This window comes from Ascaphus truei, chromosome 1 (assembly GCF_040206685.1).
Source record: "Ascaphus truei isolate aAscTru1 chromosome 1, aAscTru1.hap1, whole genome shotgun sequence".
In the NCBI taxonomy this organism is placed as follows: Eukaryota; Metazoa; Chordata; class Amphibia; order Anura; family Ascaphidae; genus Ascaphus; species Ascaphus truei.
Window position 1 is genome coordinate 229789368 of NC_134483.1, and position 21477 is coordinate 229810844.

Sequence of the window (21477 nt, forward strand, 5' to 3'; positions counted from 1 at the left end):
TGTATATAAGGGAGAATGTGTGTGTGTGTGTGTGTGTGTGTGTGTGTGTGTATATAAGGGAGAATGTGTGTGTGTGTGTGTGTGTGTGTGTGTGTGTGTGTGTATATATAAGGGAGAATGTGTGTGTGTGTGTGTGTGTGTGTGTGTGTGTGTATATAAGGGAGAATGTGTGTGTGTGTGTGTGTGTGTGTGTGTGTGTGTGTGTGTGTGTGTGTGTGTGTGTGTGTGTGTGTGTGTGTGTGTGTGTGTGTGTGTGTGTGTGTATATGGGAGAATGTGCGTGTGTATATATGGGAGAATGTGTGTGTATTGTGACAGAAACCAGGGGATGGTAATAAATTCCATATATAGGGCTCCGAGGATACTAAACAGTTTCTATCCTGTTTGGCCTGGGAGTGCAGCCTTATAATACATGCACTCCATCCCACAGTTTGGCAAGCGCTGGAACTGAGGGATGAGCGATCCAGACCAGAGTTTGTCTGCTGCCTGATTTCTGTCACCTGTCATGCTAATTAGAAATCAGGTATGTAAGACTGATTTCCTGTTTCCTCTTCCCCCTCCCCAAGAGCCTGGAGACAGGAAGGCTGCTGGAAGCAGAGAGGGGAAAAGCCTCTCCCCAAACAGGTTAAATGTTTCTGTTCCTTTTTGTCTAAAACTGAAAAGTACCTTGTTTTGTTGTTGGAAGTGGAAAAACCACTTCAACCCTGAGTTAGGGAAAATCTAAGTTAAGTTATCGCTCAGGTGAGCAGCTTTTTGTTTTGATGTGTTTCTGTTGTATGCACTGTGGCAGTCTCAGGGCCTGGGACTGAATAAACCAGGCATAGCCTGTTTAAAGGAACAGTACGTGACGCCTCATCATTTAACCTACCCTAAAAGACCGTGTTCTAACAGTCCCGGACAAACGGCGGAGCCCCGGAGTAAGCCGATTGTCACATATGGTGGAGAATGCGGGCAGAACACTAAAAGGTCTGCGGGTTAAAGAACTTTGAAAAAAAAAAAAAAAAGGGGGGGGGTTTCTCCAAACAAGATGGAAGACGTGGTGAGTGCGCTGGTACGCAATGTCGCTGTCCAGAAAGACGCAAATGAAACCCAGCAAAAGCTGTTAATAGCCCAGCCAAAGACTAATGCAAACCAGCAAGAGACTAATGCAAACCAGCAACAGACGAATGCAGCCCTGCAAGAGGCGAATGCAACCCAGCACCAGCTGTTAATAGCCCAGCAAGAGGCGACTGCAGCTCTGCAAATCGCTAATGCAAACCAGCAAGAGACAAACCGCTTGCTGAGAGAGGAGCAACAACGGTTCTCCCAGGGCTTACAGCAGGAACTCGAGATCCTGAGGGGTGGCTATCAGTAACCTTCCACTAGCAGAGGCAGCCCCAGTCCCGAAAATGACCAGGGCAAGCCACTACCTCCAGAAGATGGGGCCCTCGGATGATGTGGAAACCTATCTTCTCACGTTTGAACGCACGGCACAGAGAGAGGGATGGGCAGAAGCTGAGTGGGCCAGTCTAATCGCACCCTTCCTAAGCGGCGAATCCCAGAAGGCTTACTTTGATCTAGAGCCAGCCGAAGCTAACGTCTATGCAAAATTGAAGTTTGAGATCCTCGCCCGCCTCGGCGTAACCACGGCTGTTCGTGCCCAAATACTCCACGCATGGTCCTTCACGTCGGATAAAGCCAACCGAAGCCAGATGTATGACCTCATCCACCTCGCTCGGAAGTGGCTACAACCCGAGATCAACTCAGCAAGCCACATCGTGGAACGGTTGGTCATGGACCAGTTCTTGAGGAAACTTCCCTCTGCCCTACGCCGTTGGGTCAGTCAGAGTGACCCCCACAATGCAGACGAGCTGGTGGCCCTCGTAGAAAGGAACAATGCAGCAGAAGAGCACCCGCAACCCATAGGCATGGAGCATCCCCACTACCCAAGGTTCCAGGACTCTTCCAGAGACGGTAAAAGGGTACTAGGGTTAAGGGGGGCTGAAGAGCGACGACCGCCTTCACACAGCACCAGCAACTGTAACTCGCATACTAAGGGCAACAGCCAACATGGAGAGCCGAAAAAGGTCTCTAAGTGGGACACAGACTATGTACCTAAATGTGTAAATTGTTATGAGAGGGGCCACACCGCGAAAGTCTGCCCACTAAATGCTGAACCCATGCAATGCAACAGCGTTGAACCTTATTCGCTGTGGTCCCAATGTATGGGCCCTAGCCCAGAGGACCCCTTGAATAACCATCTGTGGGCATTTGTAAAGGTTAATGGTAAGAGGGTTCGGGCACTTCTTGACTCTGGGAGCATGGTCACACTAGTGTCCGAATACCTGTTGCCCATTAAGAAGAAACAGGTAAACAGTTCACAAAGAGTGGCAATTTGTTGTATACATGGGGATAATCACGAATATTCCACTGTTGATGTTTTTTTTTAAACAGAGTTTGGTTCTTTAGATTTCAAAGTGGGTATAGTACCCAAACTGGCACATGATGTGTTAATAGGGACCGACTTTCCCCATTTTCTAAAAATGTGGTCCTCCTCTCAGAATAGCGCCCAGAGTTCGATAGCGGACCATAACGAAGTAACAGAAGAAACAAATCCTTTCCCTTTTTCAGAAATAGAGGTTGACGAGTGCCCAAATAAGAAGGGGAAAAAGGAGGAGTGCTACTCCAGACTCCATGATAAACAGAGCAGTCCCTGCAGACAAAGGAAGCACCAAGTAGCTCAAACTGCACACAGCCTGCAGCCTTAACAGACAAGCAGCAGCCTACACTGCACAGCAGCTTTGCAACAAACAGCGCTTCTTACACAAAACCTAACTGCCTTTTTCTCTGTCTGAGTTCACCCTCTGCACAGCCCCATAGTGAGGAGCCACCATCTCACCTACCCCTGCGCACGTCCCCACGGCTAGCGCCATCAAGGGCCACGCTACCGGACACCCGCCAGGACACGGGTCAGAGCCACCGGACACCTGTGAGTACAGCTACCCCCACGCTGCACGCTGCAGGACACCGCTCGGCATCATCTGAGACAGACGCCCATCGCTGACAAGGTAAAAGACCGCACGCCACACGCACTGGCAAAAGGCCTACACACACCTACAGCATGGCCGAACTCAGAGCCTCACCAGACATCACGCAGGAAAGCGATCACTCAGACACAGAGACCGCTGCGCAACTGCAACAGGCGCAGGCAGGCGCAAGGCCCAAACGGACAGTCACACCGACACAAAAGGCCCGTGCAAAATATGAGATTGACATTGAAGCGCACCGCGCTAAATTAGAGTTGGCCTGGGAAACAACCACACTGGGAATACGCAATGTTACTAGTGTTGGCAACTATGCGCAACAGCTCGAGCAGGCAATAACGCATTTAAGGACTGATCACTCGCATTACCAAGAGCTGTCAGAAGCATACGTTACTTAGCTGACCAGGGCCAACACCAGCGAAAGCCTGCAAGAAAGAGACTTACAGAGCAACATTGACCTGGCACGAGACAGCCGCGTGCGTACCACTATCACGGAAGCTGAGAGTAGGAGAAAAGACATTTTGCTGGAAACCGCATCACAGTGCTCCAGCGCATCCAGACACTCATCAAGGTCAGCAAGATCAGCGCAATCTCACGTGTCTAGCGACAACGCAAATGCTACCAAGGCGCGAGCCACCGCAGAGGCCGCACGTGCCAGGGCCGCATATGCTCAGAAAGAGGCAACCATGAAACTAGAAAGGGCCCGCTTAGAAGAGGAGGAGCAGACAGCCACTGCCACCGCCGCTGCCACCGCCACCGCCACTGCCGCTGCAGCCACCGCTGCTCGGAAAAAGGCAGAGGTGGACGTCAACCTAGAGGACCTAAACCAAAAGAAGGAAGCCGCCGCCGCCATAGCCCAAGCTGAAGTCCTAGAAGCAGCCGCGAGACAGGACGGCGGGGAGCAACCGTACAGAAGGATAGCCTCAGAGGATCCAGTCCAATGCACTGAAGACTACGTAAGGAGCCTCTTCAGTGTAAACACCAGCGCACCATCTCAATACGGATGGAGCGACTCCACAGACACCGAAGACTTGCTAGGCCCACGAGGAGAAGATGCTGTTCCTGCAATGGTACATGCTGCCTGGGATAGCCACAGCCACAATAGTGATCCACACGCCAGCGCGCACACGGGTGCACCACAACAGGCTCGCAATCCAGCTACACCCACGCGGGAGGAAACAGCCCCTCACACTGGCCAGCAGCCATCACGCGTCCACGCCAAGGAAGAGGCGACCGCACAGACCGTCCCAGCAACTACCTCAGAACGGGACAAACACGCCGATGCCTCAGGCCTGACAGACATAGCCAAGTATATGATCCGGCGCGACCTGGTGCAAGCAGGGCTCATCTGCTTCGACGACCGCCCTGAGAACTACCGGACGTGGAAGTTCACGTTCAAAGACGCAATCAACAGCTTGGACTTCTCAGCAAGGGAGGAGCTCAACCTTCTCTTCAAGTTCCTGGGGAACGAATCCAGGGAGCACGCGAAGAGACTTCGGACAGCAAACGCGCACCAGCCCCAAGTAGGTCTTGACCTAGTGTGGGAAAGGCTAGAAGAGTCCTACGGCAGCCCTGAAGCAGTCGAGGATTCGCTCTTCAAAAGAGTCGAGAGCTTCCCCAAGATCACAACTAAAGACTACTCGAAGTTACGAGAGCTCGGGGACCTGCTGCAAGAACTGGAGTTCGCAAGGAAAGACCATTCCTTAATAGGTCTCAACGTCCTAGACTCAGCTCGTGGAGTGAGACCCATCCTGGAGAAGCTACCCTTCAACCTCCAAGAAAAATGGATCTCACAAGGCTCCAAATACAAAAGGGAGAAGCAAGTCGTCTACCCCCCATTCTCAGTTTTCTTGAGTTTCATTCGCGAAGCAGCAAGGACGAGGAACGACCCCAGCTTCTTCTTAGGTGCGCAAACCACATACAGTGCAAGCAGCCTGAGGAACGAGAGACCAGCGACGAGATATGGTAACCCCCAAACACCCATTTCGACCCGCAGGACGGACGTGCCTCCCACGACCCAAACTACTCCCGATCAGTCGGTCGCCGGAGACAAGGAGCCAAGGGACCCAAACAGGGAATGTCCCATACACAAGAAGCCACACCCACTCAACAAGTGCTTTGGGTTCAGGATGAAGTGCCTAGAGGAACGCAAGAGGTTACTTGGAGAATTCGGAGTTTGCTTCAAGTGCTGCGGTTCCACGACTCACCTAGCCAGGTACTGTAAAGATTTGCGGAAAAGGTGACAAAATGTCCTGCTCCAAAATATGCCTTGTCGCAGTGTACCCCCAGGGACAACCTGAGAAGGCTATTCGGATGTACGCAATCCTCGACGACCAGAGCAACCGATCGCTGGTCAGGTCAGAGTTCTTCGACATGTTTAACATACAAGACGGTGCTTCTCCTTACACTCTCAGAACGTGTGCAGGGCGAATGGAGACCACAGGGAGAAGAGTGAATGGCTACACCATATGCTCAATAGACGGCAAAGTGAACATGCCCCTTCCCACACATCGAGTGCAACCACATGGCCACAAACAGGGACGAGATTCCCACACCAGACGTGGCACTCCATTACCCCCACCTCAAAGGAATAGCCAACCACATCCGGCCGGTAGAACAAGGCGCCAAGATCCTGCTGCTGCTCGGTAGGGACATCATGAGGGTACATAAAGTCCGTAAACAGCATAACGGACCCCACAACGCGCCATACGCCCAAAGACTTGACCTAGTATGGGTGATAGTGAGCAACGCGTGCACCAACAAAGAGTACGGGCAAGACTACGTTGATGCCGCAGAACGGTGGTGACAGAATGTGGACACACCTCTCTCTGAACCATGTATTGGCCATCTCCAAGTGACTGAAGGGCCAAGTGAAGAGAAGAGACAAGGTCATACCCCTGAGACCAACAAAAACATCCTCACATCAGGGGGATGTGACAATGGCCTGGGATGCTCAGCAGTCCAGACAGCTAAGGATGATGAGTCGATTCCACCGAAGGAAGAAAGTACCCTCCCAAAGGTGACCGACAAAGGGATCGTCCAAAAGGCAATGAACGATCAAACAGTCCTCTCGCGAGCAGTGGCACGACTAAGGTGTACAGTTGTTCCTCTCCACAGAGTATCAAGCGACAAAGCAACCAACTGCCACGGCTGGCATAGCCGCAAAAGATTGCGCCCCACAGGTGAAGCCACAGTGTCAAAAGGACTGTCCTCTCACACATCTAAAAAGAGACAGCCACAGAGACATTTCATAAAGGGTTTTACTAAGGCAAAAGAGACTGTTCTTCGTTACGTCCAGGGAGACAATAACCTCCCGATGGCAGTCAACAAAGAGACACAAAAGCGTTTCACCAAACTACGTGGAGATGTTCTCGTGCAAGAGAAATGCACCGATGACCTACAGTGCACAGCGTTCCAGACAACAAGGGACGACAAACAAACACCATCAAGGGAAGATAGAGGATTTCCGAAGTTAACAGTCAAGGAGCTCTCTAAAGACGGACTAAGCAGTTGGGTGACTCCGCTACCATTCCGTTCACCAAGAAGGTGCTTCCCAAACAATGGAGTACATGCCATCTCTAGGTTCACTTCGCACCTCTGCGACCTAAAAAGGGAACCAGAGACCAAAACCAACTTTGTGGCCTTCATCCAAAAGATATTCCTTACCGGCCACGCAAAGCCAGCACCTCTAATGAAGAAAGGTGAAGAATGTCGGTACCTCCAATCACCTGGGGCCTACCACCCTCAGGAACCCGATCAAATCCGGGTAATGTTCAACCCCAGCACTCAGCTTCAGGGAGACTCTCTGAGAGACGCCCCCTTTACTGGACTAGATTCGACAACCAGTCTTCCCGAAGTGTTGTTCCGCTTCTGCAAGGAACCAAAAACCATCTCCTTCTGCCGAACGCCAGGTGATAGGGCGACACGCTACCACGACTGGTACACCTACAAGGGGATGTACTCTGTGGATAAAACTACAGAGACAAAAGGACTGTTTTCTCACTAGGCTAAAAGGAAACAGTGCCAGAGACTCTTACAAAATACATTGTGGTGCATCAAGCTAACCAAGAGCTGTGCATCCACCTGGCTTCCCTTACTGGAAGGTTGGCCAAAGGACTTTGATGCCAGTGGTACCGGCCGGTATCACCTTGCTATGGGAATATGGACCTTTGCATTGTTATGTTATGTTTGCATTGCACATATGTTCCACATAGCCTGTTATATAGTGGTATCTACAGATACCAGACGGGGAGTGTCATGGAACAGGAATACCCCTGTCTGCACTTCTGTTTCACCCCCCCCCCTTTCCTCGCAGCCCTGCTTGCCAGCTTATTAGTGCCAGCTGTATGTGTTTGGTTCTGCACACAAACACAGTGCTTGTGTGATAAATACAGTGCCATTTCCCCTCTCCCAGCAGCTTGCTGTATTATAGATGCAACATTATTGCTACATGTTGTAGCTCCCCCAGACACTCCTGTGAGTTGCCATAGCAGCCCCAGCCTTTCTTTTAAATGGGCTAGTCTGCTTTCTCCCCCTCTGCTCTGCCCACAGATGGTCTGTCCCCAGACTATCTTACTACCCAGCATACATTGGCACTTCCTTTCCACCATTCCTCTGGACTCGTGAGTACCTCGCTGTAACCCCTGTCATGGTGCTGCAGGATTATCTTTTCACCTCCCTTTACTACTAAGCACACACAGAGATATTTAGACCTACACTTCTACACAAGAGACTGTATTTCCCTGCTTTCTCCAAATAAAGTAAGAAAAGAAACAGACCTTGTCGTGCTTGGAAAAGAGGGCGAGTTGACACTATCTGAGCTAAGTCATCACCACGTGACCCTCTGGCTTCCAGAATAGCGCCTCCACCTGCGATGGCTCCCACCATAGGGGGAGTGGTTGCTTGCAGGACACATACAAATAACCAATACACAGTGATGTATAATAACTAGTGACTTTACTAACAGGCAAGACAACATATCACGGCAATATCATAATAACCTGTGTCCCTCTCTAGAGGAGACACTTACTGTGTCGCGCATGATGCTTCCCCAACACCAGGTGATCCCACCCAGTGTCCCGAGAATCCCCACCCAATGTCCCGCACTCTTGGAGAGAACGTGGGTGACTGCGCAGTCACTATTAAACTAAGGGCCCGTTGGTGCACTTGTTGACTTAATAGTACCTGCCCGAACACTCCCGTGCTCGGATCTCCAACTGGCTTCACAAAGAATCCGGCGACCGAAGAACACCGGAACCACCTCCAGGACGATCCCACCCGGAGGACTGCTGCAGCCGCAACGACGAACTGCGCCCACCTCAATGCACGGAGGCAGCGCCCGCTGAGTCCCTAACTGACTCCTATAACTACATGGACAATACTGCACTATAGGCCGTCCCTACAGCACAGCAACCTTGATGTCTTAGAGGGAAACTCCTAGGGGCCTACAGGGGTTAATAACCTGCCCCACTCCCCTAACTCTTCCCAGTCCTGACTATTACTTAACTGGTCCCAGCGCCTGCAGCAACAAGCTGTGACCTACTGGATGCGTGCAGCCAACGTGCTACACAACACTGTGTCTGCCTGTCAGACCTCACGGCACTGACAGCCGTGACCCTGACCAGACAGCACACACACTAAGGGCAGCGTCCCTATCTTGGGCTGTCCCTATTCAGTTACCCACTAATCTGATGGGGAGTTGGGGCCTACCTGGGATGTGGGTACCTATCTGGGTGCAGGAGCTGCACTCGCTCCCCACACCCTTCCTTCCCTCACAGCTCCCTGGCTCCAACTGACTAACGTGGTGCAAGAGCGCGAAAATGTATCCAATCTGCAGGGACATCTTAAGCCCTATTGGCTCCCTGGCATCACGTGGGGCACGCAGAGGCTCATGGGACTCGTAGTCCCTGCTCAGAGCCTTCCCTGGTAGGCTAGGGTTTCGCGGGCTTTCTATCCACTGCCCTGCGCCTGTGCAAGCTATCGGGGGCTGCCGTGACTCTCTCACAACCTTCCCTACTCTCGCGCGACTTCTCCCTAGCTCTGGGGCCTTGCCTGCGCGATCACTGCGCATGCGCGAGTCTCTCTTCAATGGCGGCGCCCTCTTCGCTAGCCGCCGGGACCCTAGCAATGCGACCGCGGCCTTAGCAACGGCCCGATCGCGTCCCCGGCAACCGGCTGCATGCAGGGGAAGACGCGCTGCTCCCTGCTCCGGCCCCCACCCTTGGAAGCAGCCGTCGGGTCCGTCGGCACCCGCGACCGCGCTGCAGAAGAGGAGGGGGATCTCCAGGAGCCACGGGAGCTCAAGGCTACACTCTCCCCCTGTTGAAAAATCCAACGTCCCCGCTTGGGGAACGACATAACCTGGTACACAGTTATACAATGAAAATGCAGTGCATATGTACAACTTATCACTCGTGACTCTACACAATAGGGTACAATGCAGTTCACATACAATACCCGAGGCCAGCTGAGCGTCAGCTGCTTGCTGAGACCATTTGTGGGGTGCCCCTAACGGATCAGGTGGGGGTACCTCACTTTTGCGTCCATGAGCCTCCCCCAGAAAAAACTCTCGGCGAGCACACTCTGGGGTTACAGTCACCAGTTCAGTACTACTTCCTCCCCCTGGTGGAAGGAATAGTACAACGTCTCTTAGCCAGGCCTTTACCCGGCCCTCCGCGGCATGGATGCGGTAGGCCAGGAGGCCAGGACCTTTCCCGCGGTCCACTACGTGGTGAATGAAGCGCTCCTTTTTGGGCTTAAAGGAGGCAGCTTTCCCTGAATCTCTCTCCACCCAGTCTTTGTCCCTACATACTGGCGAGGCTTCCACTGGGAAGCGAGAAATGGACAATGTCTCTTTCCTCAAAGTCTCTGTTTCACCTGGCAGGGGGTAAAGGGTAGACACCTTACCACGGCGGTGATTCACGGTGGCCAACAGGTGCTCGGGGACGCTGTCAGTTCCCACCTCGGCTGTATCGGGACCTGTCCACAACACTTCTGGGACAGTCCACTCACTGGCTTGAAACTCGGGAGCGTTGGATCCCAGTCCTGGGACCATTTGGGGTGGAGCACACCGGCTCTCACTCAGATCGGGAACCTTAATTCTGGCCTTTTTCACAGTCACCTCCATCGGAGCCTGTGGGGAGTTAGTAGGTTCCTCACCACTCCGTTGGCTCGCAATGGGCTTCTCTTCATCTGGAACTCTGTCAGGTAGGTAGGGGTCCACTCGCACCACCGGACAGATACCTTCTAAGGAGGACCCCTCCGCCAGGACGCGATGCAGAAGAGAGCCATTCGCCCTGGTGACCAGACTTAAGGAGCTATCGTGCTCCGCGGTCACCTGGAGGCTCACCCCCAACACCCCTGGGGCAGTCAACTCACCCTTGTCTTCGTTCGGTACGTGTCCCCATTCTAGGACCGATGGTACCATAGGAATAAGCCGGACAGGCCATTGTAGGGCACACGGGCCAACAGCAGGGTCCGCAACATCGGGATACACCTCCTCTAGGGCACACGGGCCCACATCAGGCTCTGTATCCGCCGAAATAGTTGGTTCGATTACTTCACTAGAGTGGTCCGCCGGCAGGCGCATCACCACAAACGGTTGGTCGCTGGAATCACTAAAGAAAGACGGGGGCATAGACACCTTACCCTGTGATTCCTCCGTCTCGTCTGTATCACCTCTGGGGTGGTTCGCCGGTAGGCGCATCGCCACCGATGGTTCGCTCGGTTCCATAGCTAGCCGGGCAGGTGATTCCTGCTCGGGAACCGGGTCTAGAATGTTCACGTGGGCACACGGGCCCTCCGAAATCTCTATGAGAGGGGTAGATGGGTTAACTATACAGACCGGCTCCTCGTCCTCTGCTGGTTCTTCAGGCTGGGGCATAATAGGCTTCAAGAAACATATCCCGCAGCGAGCACATTCGGGCTCCCACGCCAGTTCGCCTCTAGAACAGTCACAGGTGGTACTAAAACATCGTATATACGCTGTTCCTTCTACCTCGGTTGGCTTGAGGCGCAGCGGTAACTGGGATAGGCCGACTCCCTCTCTACAGGCTTCCTGAAGGCAGGAACACATTGGCGCGGGTGTATCTATTCCGGGAAATTTCCGGGCCACATACACGTTAGAGTGTAACCCCTTGCAGTCTATTTCATTTCCAAGGGGAAAATAATCTATGTCCGCCACAGTGCCCTCCTCCTCTGACGGTCCTGTAGCCTCCAACGGCACGGGTTGCAGGAGCTGTACCCCGCAGCGGCCACATACGTGTCCCCAGGCCAATTTACAAAATGAGCAGTCACCTTTGATACAGAAACATTCTAGGCACTCCTCCTCGTTCGCGTCTTCCAACCGACATTCTATCATGTACGTCAAGACATTAAAGTCCATACTACCTGACAAACTCAATGCTTCTGTCATACACGGACACAACAAAAAGGATACGCTCCCGGCCTTAGTCTGCCAGACTCCATACGACGGAGAGCGGGTTTCTCTGCATCCGGTATTTTCTTTGGTGGGAACAGCAGTTACTGGTTGAAGCTCACGGTGCTTTCTCCCCCTGGTGGAATTTAAACGAGGGGCGGCACACTTGTTCAAGGAGCGTTTCGGGCTTGGCACTGTGCCACTCAGTTGGCGAGGGTGGGGCTTAGGTTTTCCCGCCATTCCCGGATGGTTTTCTGCAAAGTCATTCTGCGCCTTGAGCGCGGCACCATGTGCACTCTGCCAACTTGGGGAAAGTTGCCATGGCGTGGGGTCAGCGTAGACTAAAGGGTAACCCTTCGGAGGGCACCCAGGCATAAACAACGTGGACGGGGCCTCGGCCAGGCATATATCATACGTGGGGGTCACCACAAAAAGTATCGATCTCCACCGGGAGGTGGGGTCTTGGTCTTCATCTAACATACAGGCATACGACTACCCGGGGATTTTACGCATATGCTTACAGACTTCTATATCTGATAGATGTGCGGGAAGGCCTCCTACAGCCACCACACGGCGGGGGCTAAAATCTTGCCTCAAAGCCCAGGCACGGACCTCGCGTCCGGACTTGACAAACATGGTGGACAAAAAAATAGGAATTGGACAATTTGGAAAAAATTGAAACAGGGCACCCCAGGTCTGATCTCAGCAGCACCTCCAAATGTAACGGGTTTCCCCCCCCCCCCAATCGCAGATTATACTGTGGGTGCGGGGAAACAGTGTTACTCGGGTGTGGTGCGTTACCTGTTGGTTCACAGGAGGGCTGAGCTTCCGCCACGGGGAACCTGGGGCAATTATAACACTATGGGTAACCACTTACTCGGTGCAGCGCCTCCACTTGCGATGGCTCCCACCATAGGGGGAGTGGTTCCTCGCAGGACACATACAAATAACCAATACACAGTGATGTATAATAACTAGTGACTTTACTAACAGGCAAGACAACATATCACGGCAATATCATAATAACCTGTGTCCCTCTCTAGAGGAGACACTTACTGCGTCGCGCAGGTCGCATCCCCAACACCAGGTGATCCCACCCAGTGTCCCGAGAATCCCCACCCAATGTCCCGCACTCTTGGAGAGAACGTGGGTGACTGCGCAGTCACTATTAAACTAAGGGCCCGTTGGTGCACTTGTTGACTTAATAGTACCTGCCCAAACACTCCCGTGCTCGGATCTCCAACTGGCTTCACAAAGGATCCGGCGACTGAAGAACCACCTCCAGGACGATCCCACCCGGAGGACTGCTGCAGCCGCAACGACGAACTGCGCCCACCTCAATGCACAGAGGCAGCGCCCGCTGAGTCCCTAACTGACTCCTATAACTACATGGAAAATACTGCACTATAGGCCGTCCCTACAGCACAGCAACCTTGATGTCTCAGAGGGAAACTCCTAGGGGCCTACAGGGGTTAATAACCTGCCCCACTCCCCTAACTCTTCCCAGTCCTGACTATTACTTAACTGGTCCCAGCGCCTGCAGCAACAAGCTGTGACCTACTGGATGCGTGCAGCCAACGTGCTACACAACACTGTGTCTGCCTGTCAGACCTCACGGCACTGACAGCCGTGACCCTGACCAGACAGCACACACACTAAGGGCAGCGTCCCTATCTTGGGCCGTTCCTATTCAATTACCCACTAATCTGGTGGGGAGTTGGGGCCTACCTGGGATGTGGGTACCTATCTGGGTGCAGGAGCTGCACTCGCTCCCCGCACCCTTCCTTCCCTCACAGCTCCCTGGCTCCAACTGACTAACGTGGTGCAAGCGCGCGAAAATGTATCCAATCTGCAGGGACATCTTAAGCCCTATTGGCTCCCTGGCATCACGTGGGGCACGCAGAGGCTCATGGGACTCGTAGTCCCTGCTCAGAGCCTTCCCTTGTAGGCTAGGGTTTCGCGGGCTTTCTATCCACTGCCCTGCGCCAGCTATCGGGGGCTGCCGTGACTCTCTCACTACCTTCCCTACTCTCGCGCGACTTCTCCCTAGCTCTGGGGCCTTGCCTGCGCGATCACTGCGCATGCGCGAGTCTCTCTTCAATGGCGGCGCCCTCTTCGCTAGCCGCCGGGACCCTAGCGACGCGACCGCGGCCTTAGCAACGGCCCGATCGAGTCCCCGGCAACCGGCCGCATGCAGGGGAAGACGCACTGCTCCCTGCTCCGGCCCCCACCCTTGGAAGCAGCCGTCGGGTCCGTCGGCACCCGCGACCGCACTGCAGAAGAGGAGGGGGGTCTCCAGGAGCCACGGGAGCGCCAGGCTACATATATATATATATATTTATTTTTTAAGTTGCTTGGATTGCCTCTAAGAACACCCTTTTGCGGTTTTTACAATTTTGCAACATGGTGTGAGAGAAATATAGCTATATATATGGAAGATCGATAAATCAAAAAGCCTGCCTATTGCCGCAAAGTTCACAGTGCTTGAGATTTTGACCACAATAGAGTGAAAATGGCAGTTTATAAAGGGTAATGTCACCTACATTGCTTGGCAAACTGTTTTGCAAACTTTAAAGATTTTCCATTCATTTTTCAAGAAAAAAAAAAGGCAAAGTTAAAATGTTTTTTTTTTTTTTTTAAAGGAGATACAACTTTATAAATGGAGAAGTTGACTGCAGATAAAAAACACTTGACACACATACAGTAGTCTGCACCCCTTTCCAACCTACTGTAAATCCTCAGACCCAGTTAGATTCTTGTTGTTTTAATATTTAGGATAAACTCTTTTGAACTCCTTAACTGCAATAGTCTCCACCAGATCTATTTTAATGTACTTTAAGTATTGAACTTACTCCCATTTCTGACCCCCCTCCCCCTCTATAATCAGAGGACAACCTCTTGTGACATTGTCATGCTCTGATATGCAGAGTATGCTTCAAATGCTAAAAATTCCTACAAGCAATCATGGCATCTTCGTTGATCAACAAAATGAAGTCTGATTGTTAATTTATACATTATATTAAGAATAGTTTGCACAGTACCAATAAAAGCAGTGGTAAGAAAGTTGTTAAATAGCTGAACGGTGGAGAAGGAAAAGATCCGAGAATGGTGTAGGTAATCATTAGGGTTGAAAGAAGACTGGGGAAAGCTGCAGATAAATATTAGTTTACCATACTCTATGCCAGTGGTTCTCAACATTTTTTGAGCAGGGATACACCTGAAGGATTTTAAAAATGCAGAGCACTACTATTTAAACCTCACTCATCCCCTCCTCGCTTATATGCAACACACACACACACTATAGACTTTTTTACTCAGCACACACACACCACATTTATTCTCCACTTCTCACACAACACCCTCACCCAAGAGGGAAGTAGGTTAAGAAAAGTGGTGGGAGGGGGGTTGAATGTGTTTTTTATGATCAAGATCTTAATCATAAACACCACATTCAATCCCCCTCTTCTCTTAACCTCCCTCCCCCACACAAAGCCCTCACTATTTTCCCTATTTTCTCCCACACACTTCAAAAATGTTAAATGCTCAGTGAACACACCCTGCAGTTTCTGGAGATGGAGAGGCGCCTCTCTCTCCTGTGTCAGGCTTCGAGAGTGGAGGCAGATCACAGCCTCTACATTTCCAGCCAGTGTGAGGCGTGCACACTGAGCAGCTAGCAGAGTTTTTCCCCCAGGGGCCACATACTATATGTTCGCAGCACACAGGTTGAGAAACACTGCACTATGCAATGTTAGATTTGCTATGCCTTTTACCCAAACATCAAAATAGCTTTATCACTACAAGATTGAAACTTTGGCTGGCAAATAGAAGGGTTAGAACCGTAGCTCAGTCTTCTTTATCATGACATCAAAAGTTGTTAGTACTTGCCTTTAATTTCAGAATTAAAATGTAGTGACTATTTTTCGCATTAGGCGATCATTGATAAAATGGATTACTTATTGCAAGAGTTATGGCTCTTTGAATGCGTGTCTAAGGAATATTGTGTTACGGATTTCCCGTCCTATCGCGTTAGTGGGTACAATAACTGCCAATTAGTATTTACAGTAGTATCCCACATGGTATGTGTGTGTAGAAAAACAACAACAACAACTTAAAAATAAGCAAAAAAGATTGTAAATAGCATTATAAAGATTATTAAAAAAATGCATTAAATGACTTTACCAAGGTTTTTTTCCAGCCATTGATGTCCTTCTATGAGTTGGTCAACCAATGAAAAATAGTGAGGAGAAGCTTCATCTGGCATAACCCAGCCACCTGTTACTATCTCAAGCTGTTCAAGTTCTATTAACCTGCCAAATAAAACACAGGTAAAAATAATTATTAAAACACACCAGTACATTTTCTCCATCACTGTACAATGCAGCATGTAGATATGAAGGAGAGGGAGGGTAAAAATGTTTAATTGAGATTAGCTTTGCACTCCAGTTGTTCACCAGACTTTAGATATTCTTATTACAAATATAATATTGCATGGCTGTAGTACAGATTTCTTTATTACGACAATCAAAATGACGAAGTACAAAAATATGTTTTTTGTTTATGATATAGCACAGGATATGTCAATATTAAAAGTAGATTATCCTACTCCAAGAGTGCACACAAATAGTTAATATATACCTTCTAGGATTTGTTACTACTTTATACTGATATATTTCAGCTGCTCTGTGAAGCGTGAAACGTTGGTAGGGCTCTCCATTGCCCTGTTTTTCCATGACCAACAAATAATCTTTTTATGGGATACGCACCCTCCTTTCTACTTTTTTGATACCTACAGTAGTGCTCTTCCAGTTTTTCTCCTTCTCTACTAGCCTACCCCTTGGACGGAAGCACACCTGGGGACCCCTCACCTTTGGATCGCATGGATTGTGCAGCACTCAGAGTGAGTCAATCGCTTGCTACATGTTTTCCTGTTCAGGACTTTAGACAATTAGTGCGTTATAGGGTGTTATTATGCTCAATCTTCCTGGTGTTATTGTTAACAACAGCGTCACTTATTAGTGAGCTTACCATCCGGACTGCAACCCAGTACCTGTCATTTATCAAGTTTATGTTTAGGGGTCCCCCCTACAAGTATCTGGTTATTCATTCATTCATTTACAGTGGCGGCCACCTTTAGCCTCCTGCGGTCTTTTCCCCGCGATTTTAAAAATCGCGGGCTGATGCGGGCTGTTTTCGGCAGTTTTGAGCGCCTGCTATTAGCGCTATCTGATGATTTCGGGCCGCGCGGAAAAGGCCCGTGAGAGACGGAAAACATCCCCGAATTTTTACGGGGATGTTGGAGATTAAAAGGGGCCGCGACAGTATCCTACTGTTGGGGTCTTTAGCATTACGCAGTCACATGGTCTGACTAAATCAATAGTCAGTTATTTAAGAAGAAAAGCATATAGGTAGTTAGAATAAAGACGAAAATAACAATCAGAAAAGCAATTTGCGGAATGGAAGAGATCTACTAGGATAATACTTGACTATAGTGGGAAGGAACTGAAACTGAACTGAACAGGCAAAATATTTTTTTAATTAATCAAATTCTTTTTAAAAAGTTTGTGTGTATGTATACGTATTGTATGTATGTATGTGTGTATGTATGTGTGTATGTATGTGTGTGTGTGTGTGTGTGTATGTGTAATGTATGTGTAATGTATGTGTGGCCAGGTCTCTCTTTCTGGGCTCCCCGTCAGTCCCTTGGCTCCCCGCTTACCTCCGCTTAGTGGGGGAACCTCCGCAGAGTGCCGGGGTGATGCAGGCTGCGCAGTGGAGAGCAGTCTAGCAATCAAGACGCTTGGGGCTCCCGGCGGCGTTTGTTGCAGGACGCCGCCATCTTGCGCATAGCCGCGCATGCGCAAGGCTCACGCATGTGCAGAAAGAGTAGTTGCGGCGGCCATTAGGTAGAAGGGCTCCATGGGGACTACAGCCCCCAGAAGGCCAGCGGCTGCTGATCACGAGGTGCGGCACAGCCAACAAGGCTGCAGGATTAACAGAGCAGGAGAAAGAATACATTTGGCGCGCCAGGGACCACGCCACTCGGAGCTGGGACAAGGAAGGGGTAGGTTGTCTGTGCAGGTGTCTATGGCACCTGCACTGGGTCAGATACCCCCCATTAGGCCCCGACTCCCACATCGCTTGTGGCTGCTATAGGGACTTGCCCTTAGATAGGGACATTGCCCCGCTTAGCACTATCAGTGTCAGGGACACAGTGAAACGCCGCAATGTGACTGCGGCCCGCGGTCCAGAACATCAGAGACTATCATCAGTGTGGGACCCTCCAGCTGGATACCACTCATCGCGGAGGCGGACTCATCGCTGACATCAGTGGATCCTATCTTCTACAGCGCTCCCGGGTGTGGCATCACCCGGCAGGTACCCAATTCCTCACATGCACCAACAAACAGTGCTAGTGGGCAGTGCTGACCTACACACTTTAGGGTGGGACTATTTACTCAGGAACACCAGGGTTGTTAGGTGCCTGAGGGACCTTATGTGTGGGACTGTATCATTGACGGTGGTATATATATGGTTATGCTTGACCTGGTGGTGCGTATATATACAGTTCATAGACGTTCATGCAGTAAAACTTATCTTTTCACTAAGTGTGTGTTTTATTGTATGTGGGTCCTGTAACGGGGTTATTCTACACGATAGAATCCCATACAGGTGGAGGCGCTACCGAGCCTCGTTCCAGGATACACCCTAGGCTCCCAGCAGCTGAGGCTCAGGCCTCCTGTGAGCCACCAGGTATTGCACCCTACACACCATAGCTACACATCTCCCAGGGGGTGGGGAAAGTGCGGTATGTATGTATGTATGTATGTATGTATGTATGTACATACAGTATGTTCAGGGTGGGGTTGTTGTGTTGACCGCACAAGTGGTCCAGTAAGTTCCTACTCCAGCCCTATACATGAGACAAGTCACAAATACTACATATGGATATTGAAAATCCAGGGGATCAAAATCATTGATTCATATGTAGTTTCTCTTGCTCTATATTTTTATAATTATTTTATGTAAGGAGCTAACCACTGAATATTTATTAATAATGGAAACAAGATATATAGACAGACAAGTACCGTAACGTTCAAAGGGCACTGAGGATTCACTGAAAATTATAAATGTACTGTATTTTGAGAACATAAGGTTAACTTGCCCTGCCAAGCCAAAACATTTTACATTGTAGCATTGTTACCAATTACCTTTCAATTGGACTGTTTTTCAAAAACATGTTTTTGTGGCTTACTGTCAACTCATTTAGTGCTTTCAATCTGAGCTACTAAAACACAAAACCAAAGCTGCATCAAAACTATTTAACCCTTCGAATGCCGGAGCCCTTTCGACACACCGTGATCATATGGGAGCCATCACATGATCACTGATGACGCTAACTGTAGAGGAGCCTCTTAATACAGGGGTGCGTAAACTGGGAGGTGCAGGATTTTCTTGGGTGGGGTGCGGGTGTTTGCAGAGGTCCTGCGCAGTTCCCCAAGGCATTTAAATGAAATGCAGGGGATCACGTGAGGCTTCTGCAACTGAACTTAACAAGGTTCAGCCGGATTCAGATGAAGCGTTGACATGGCAACATGGCGTCAAGACACCGTGGGGTCATGTGACGTCACGACACCGTGTTGATGTCCGTTGCCATGGCAACATGTCACACGACCTCACTGACGCCGAAAGGCAGGTAAAGGGGGCGCAAGCACCGGGGGAGTGGATGCAGGGGGACACAGCATCAGAAGTTTACGAACCCCTGTCTTAATCCCTTGTGATCGCAATCAGAACACAATCTCCCTGTGAAAAAAATCATGCAGTGAGGCTACGAGGATGCTTCCAACAGTGATAATAAAAATAATGTTTAAAGCACAAAATAAGTTATGGCGAGTAAAAAAAGGGACAACAAACCTCCACCGTACAGTGTATCACAAATAAAAATACCACGTGTGATCACATTCACGACAGACCTGCTACCCTGCCTTTGCCCCATTATCTCCTAGCATTGGCATTCTGGGTAATGACATACAAATGAGCACTTAGTATGCACTTCTTTAACCCAGGCTGTGCTGAAAAAGCTATGTAGGGCTTAAGCTTATAGGGGTCCATGTTAGAACGAACAAGAAGCAAAAAGTGACACACTGCTCCTTTGCATATCATTACCCAGAATCCCTGGCTGCAGTGGAAGCATTGTATGCTAACAGACAGGTCTGCAACCCTGACTTTTCCCATTCTCTGTTAACATACTGTTTTACCTTACGTAATTTACTGTAATCAACAAAGTGACTTTGCTCTTTATTAATGACCTTGAGGTTGGCATAAACAAGATAAAAAGTGTGTGTCTCAGTACCAATCATTGAGGTACTTCACTCACAACTCTAGCCCAACCTGAAAAAGTTCCATTTATTACTATGGTTGTCTAACCTTTAACCAGTTTTCAATCCAGGTGCAAATATGTTTACCGAGTCCAATTTGCTTTATTTTGTACACCAACCTTGTGTGAAATCGTATCAAATGCCTTTGCAAAATCTAAGTAGACCACATCAACTGCATTACCCTAATCTAATTTCCTAATTAATTCCTCAAAGAAACAAATAAAGTTAGTTTGGCATGATCTATCCTTCATAAATCCATGCTGACTGTTACTAATAATTTTGTTTTCCATTAGGAATTACTGAATATCTTTCCGTACTAAATCTTCAAGTGGCTTCCCCACTATTGAAGTCAGGCTTACAAGTCTGTAATTCCCTGGTTCTGATTTAGCTCACTTTTTAAATATAGGCACCACATCTGCTTTATGCCAATCTTGTGGCACTGAGCCTGTGGAAATGGAGTCCCTGAATATTAAATGTAATGGTTTGACTATTACTGAGCTTGGCTCCTTAAGAACTCTTGGATGTATGCCATCGGGGCCAGGTGCCTTATGTACTTCAATTTTATCAAGCCGCCTATGAACCGCTTCCTCAGTTAACCAATTGTTCGTTAATATAGAGGTTGTGGCTTCCTCCTGCAGCACTACTATTGCAATTGATTCTTCCCTGGTAAACACAGAGGCAAATAATTTGTTTAATACCTCCGCTTTTTCCTTATCTCCAATAATTTGCCTGCCCATCTCACACTGAAAAAGTCCTATATTTTCGTTAAAGTACTTAAATAACTTTTTAGGGTTGATTTTACTTTCTATTGTAATCCTTTTTTCATTATCCATTTTTGCAAATTTGATTGCCCTTTTGCAATTTTTGTTACATTCCTTATAATTATATGCCTCCGTACCTTCTGACTTCAAGACTTTAAACGCCTGCCTCTTCTTTTCCATTTCCTCCCATACATGTTTATTTAGCCACAATGATTTAGACTTGTTTCTTTTCTATTTATTACTGAATGAAGGGTATACACTGATAAGTGTGCTTTTCCAACAATGTTTTAAAAACACTGCTCATTTATTTTCCACTTTTTTCCTCAACGTGTACCAAGACCGTCGGGTCAGTCCCAGCCCCTTCCAACAATCTGTCTACCCAATTCGCAAAGTGCCAAACTCGAGATCACAGGAGACCACAAAATGTTTGGTTCATGTGGTCTGGGAAATAGATTGCCCTATCTACCTTCCTGAAAATTGAACCCCTTATCACCACAATCTTTATTGGTTTGAGCATCTAGTGTGCACTCTGTGCTGGAGGCACTATTCCCCTTGCAGCTAGAGCAAGCATGTCAAACTCAAAGGTTAACACGGGCCAAATAAACAAGGTTTAAGTTTAGGTGGGCCACAAAAAAACAAAAACTTCAATTTTCATAGAAACGTAGGTTTATTTCGAAAAGTACAGTATAAAAAAAAAAAAACAAGAACAACGATAAAATTAATGTTTTCTTCCTGACACTTGGCATCTCTGACTCTCCCTCTGACTCTCTCTCCCTCCCTCTGACTCTCTCTCCCTCCCTCCCTCCCTCTGACTCTCTCTCCCTCCCTCCCTCTCCCTGACTCTCTCCCTCTCGCTCTCTCTCTGACACTCTCTCTCTCTCTCTGACACTCTCTCTCTCTCTC

The 21477-nt window shown here is 49.3% G+C and overlaps 1 protein-coding gene across 2 annotated transcripts in view; it reads right to left on the reverse strand.

Annotated features, from left to right (window-relative positions):
* Nucleotides 1-21477, reverse strand: part of MAN2A1 (mannosidase alpha class 2A member 1) — a 316852-nt gene that overhangs the window by 183477 nt on the left and 111898 nt on the right. For both annotated transcript variants that reach the window (XM_075601938.1, XM_075601947.1), the window contains exon 5: nt 15618-15745. In XM_075601938.1, the coding sequence (XP_075458053.1) occupies nt 15618-15745 (128 nt within the window). The remainder of the gene's footprint in view (nt 1-15617; nt 15746-21477) is intronic.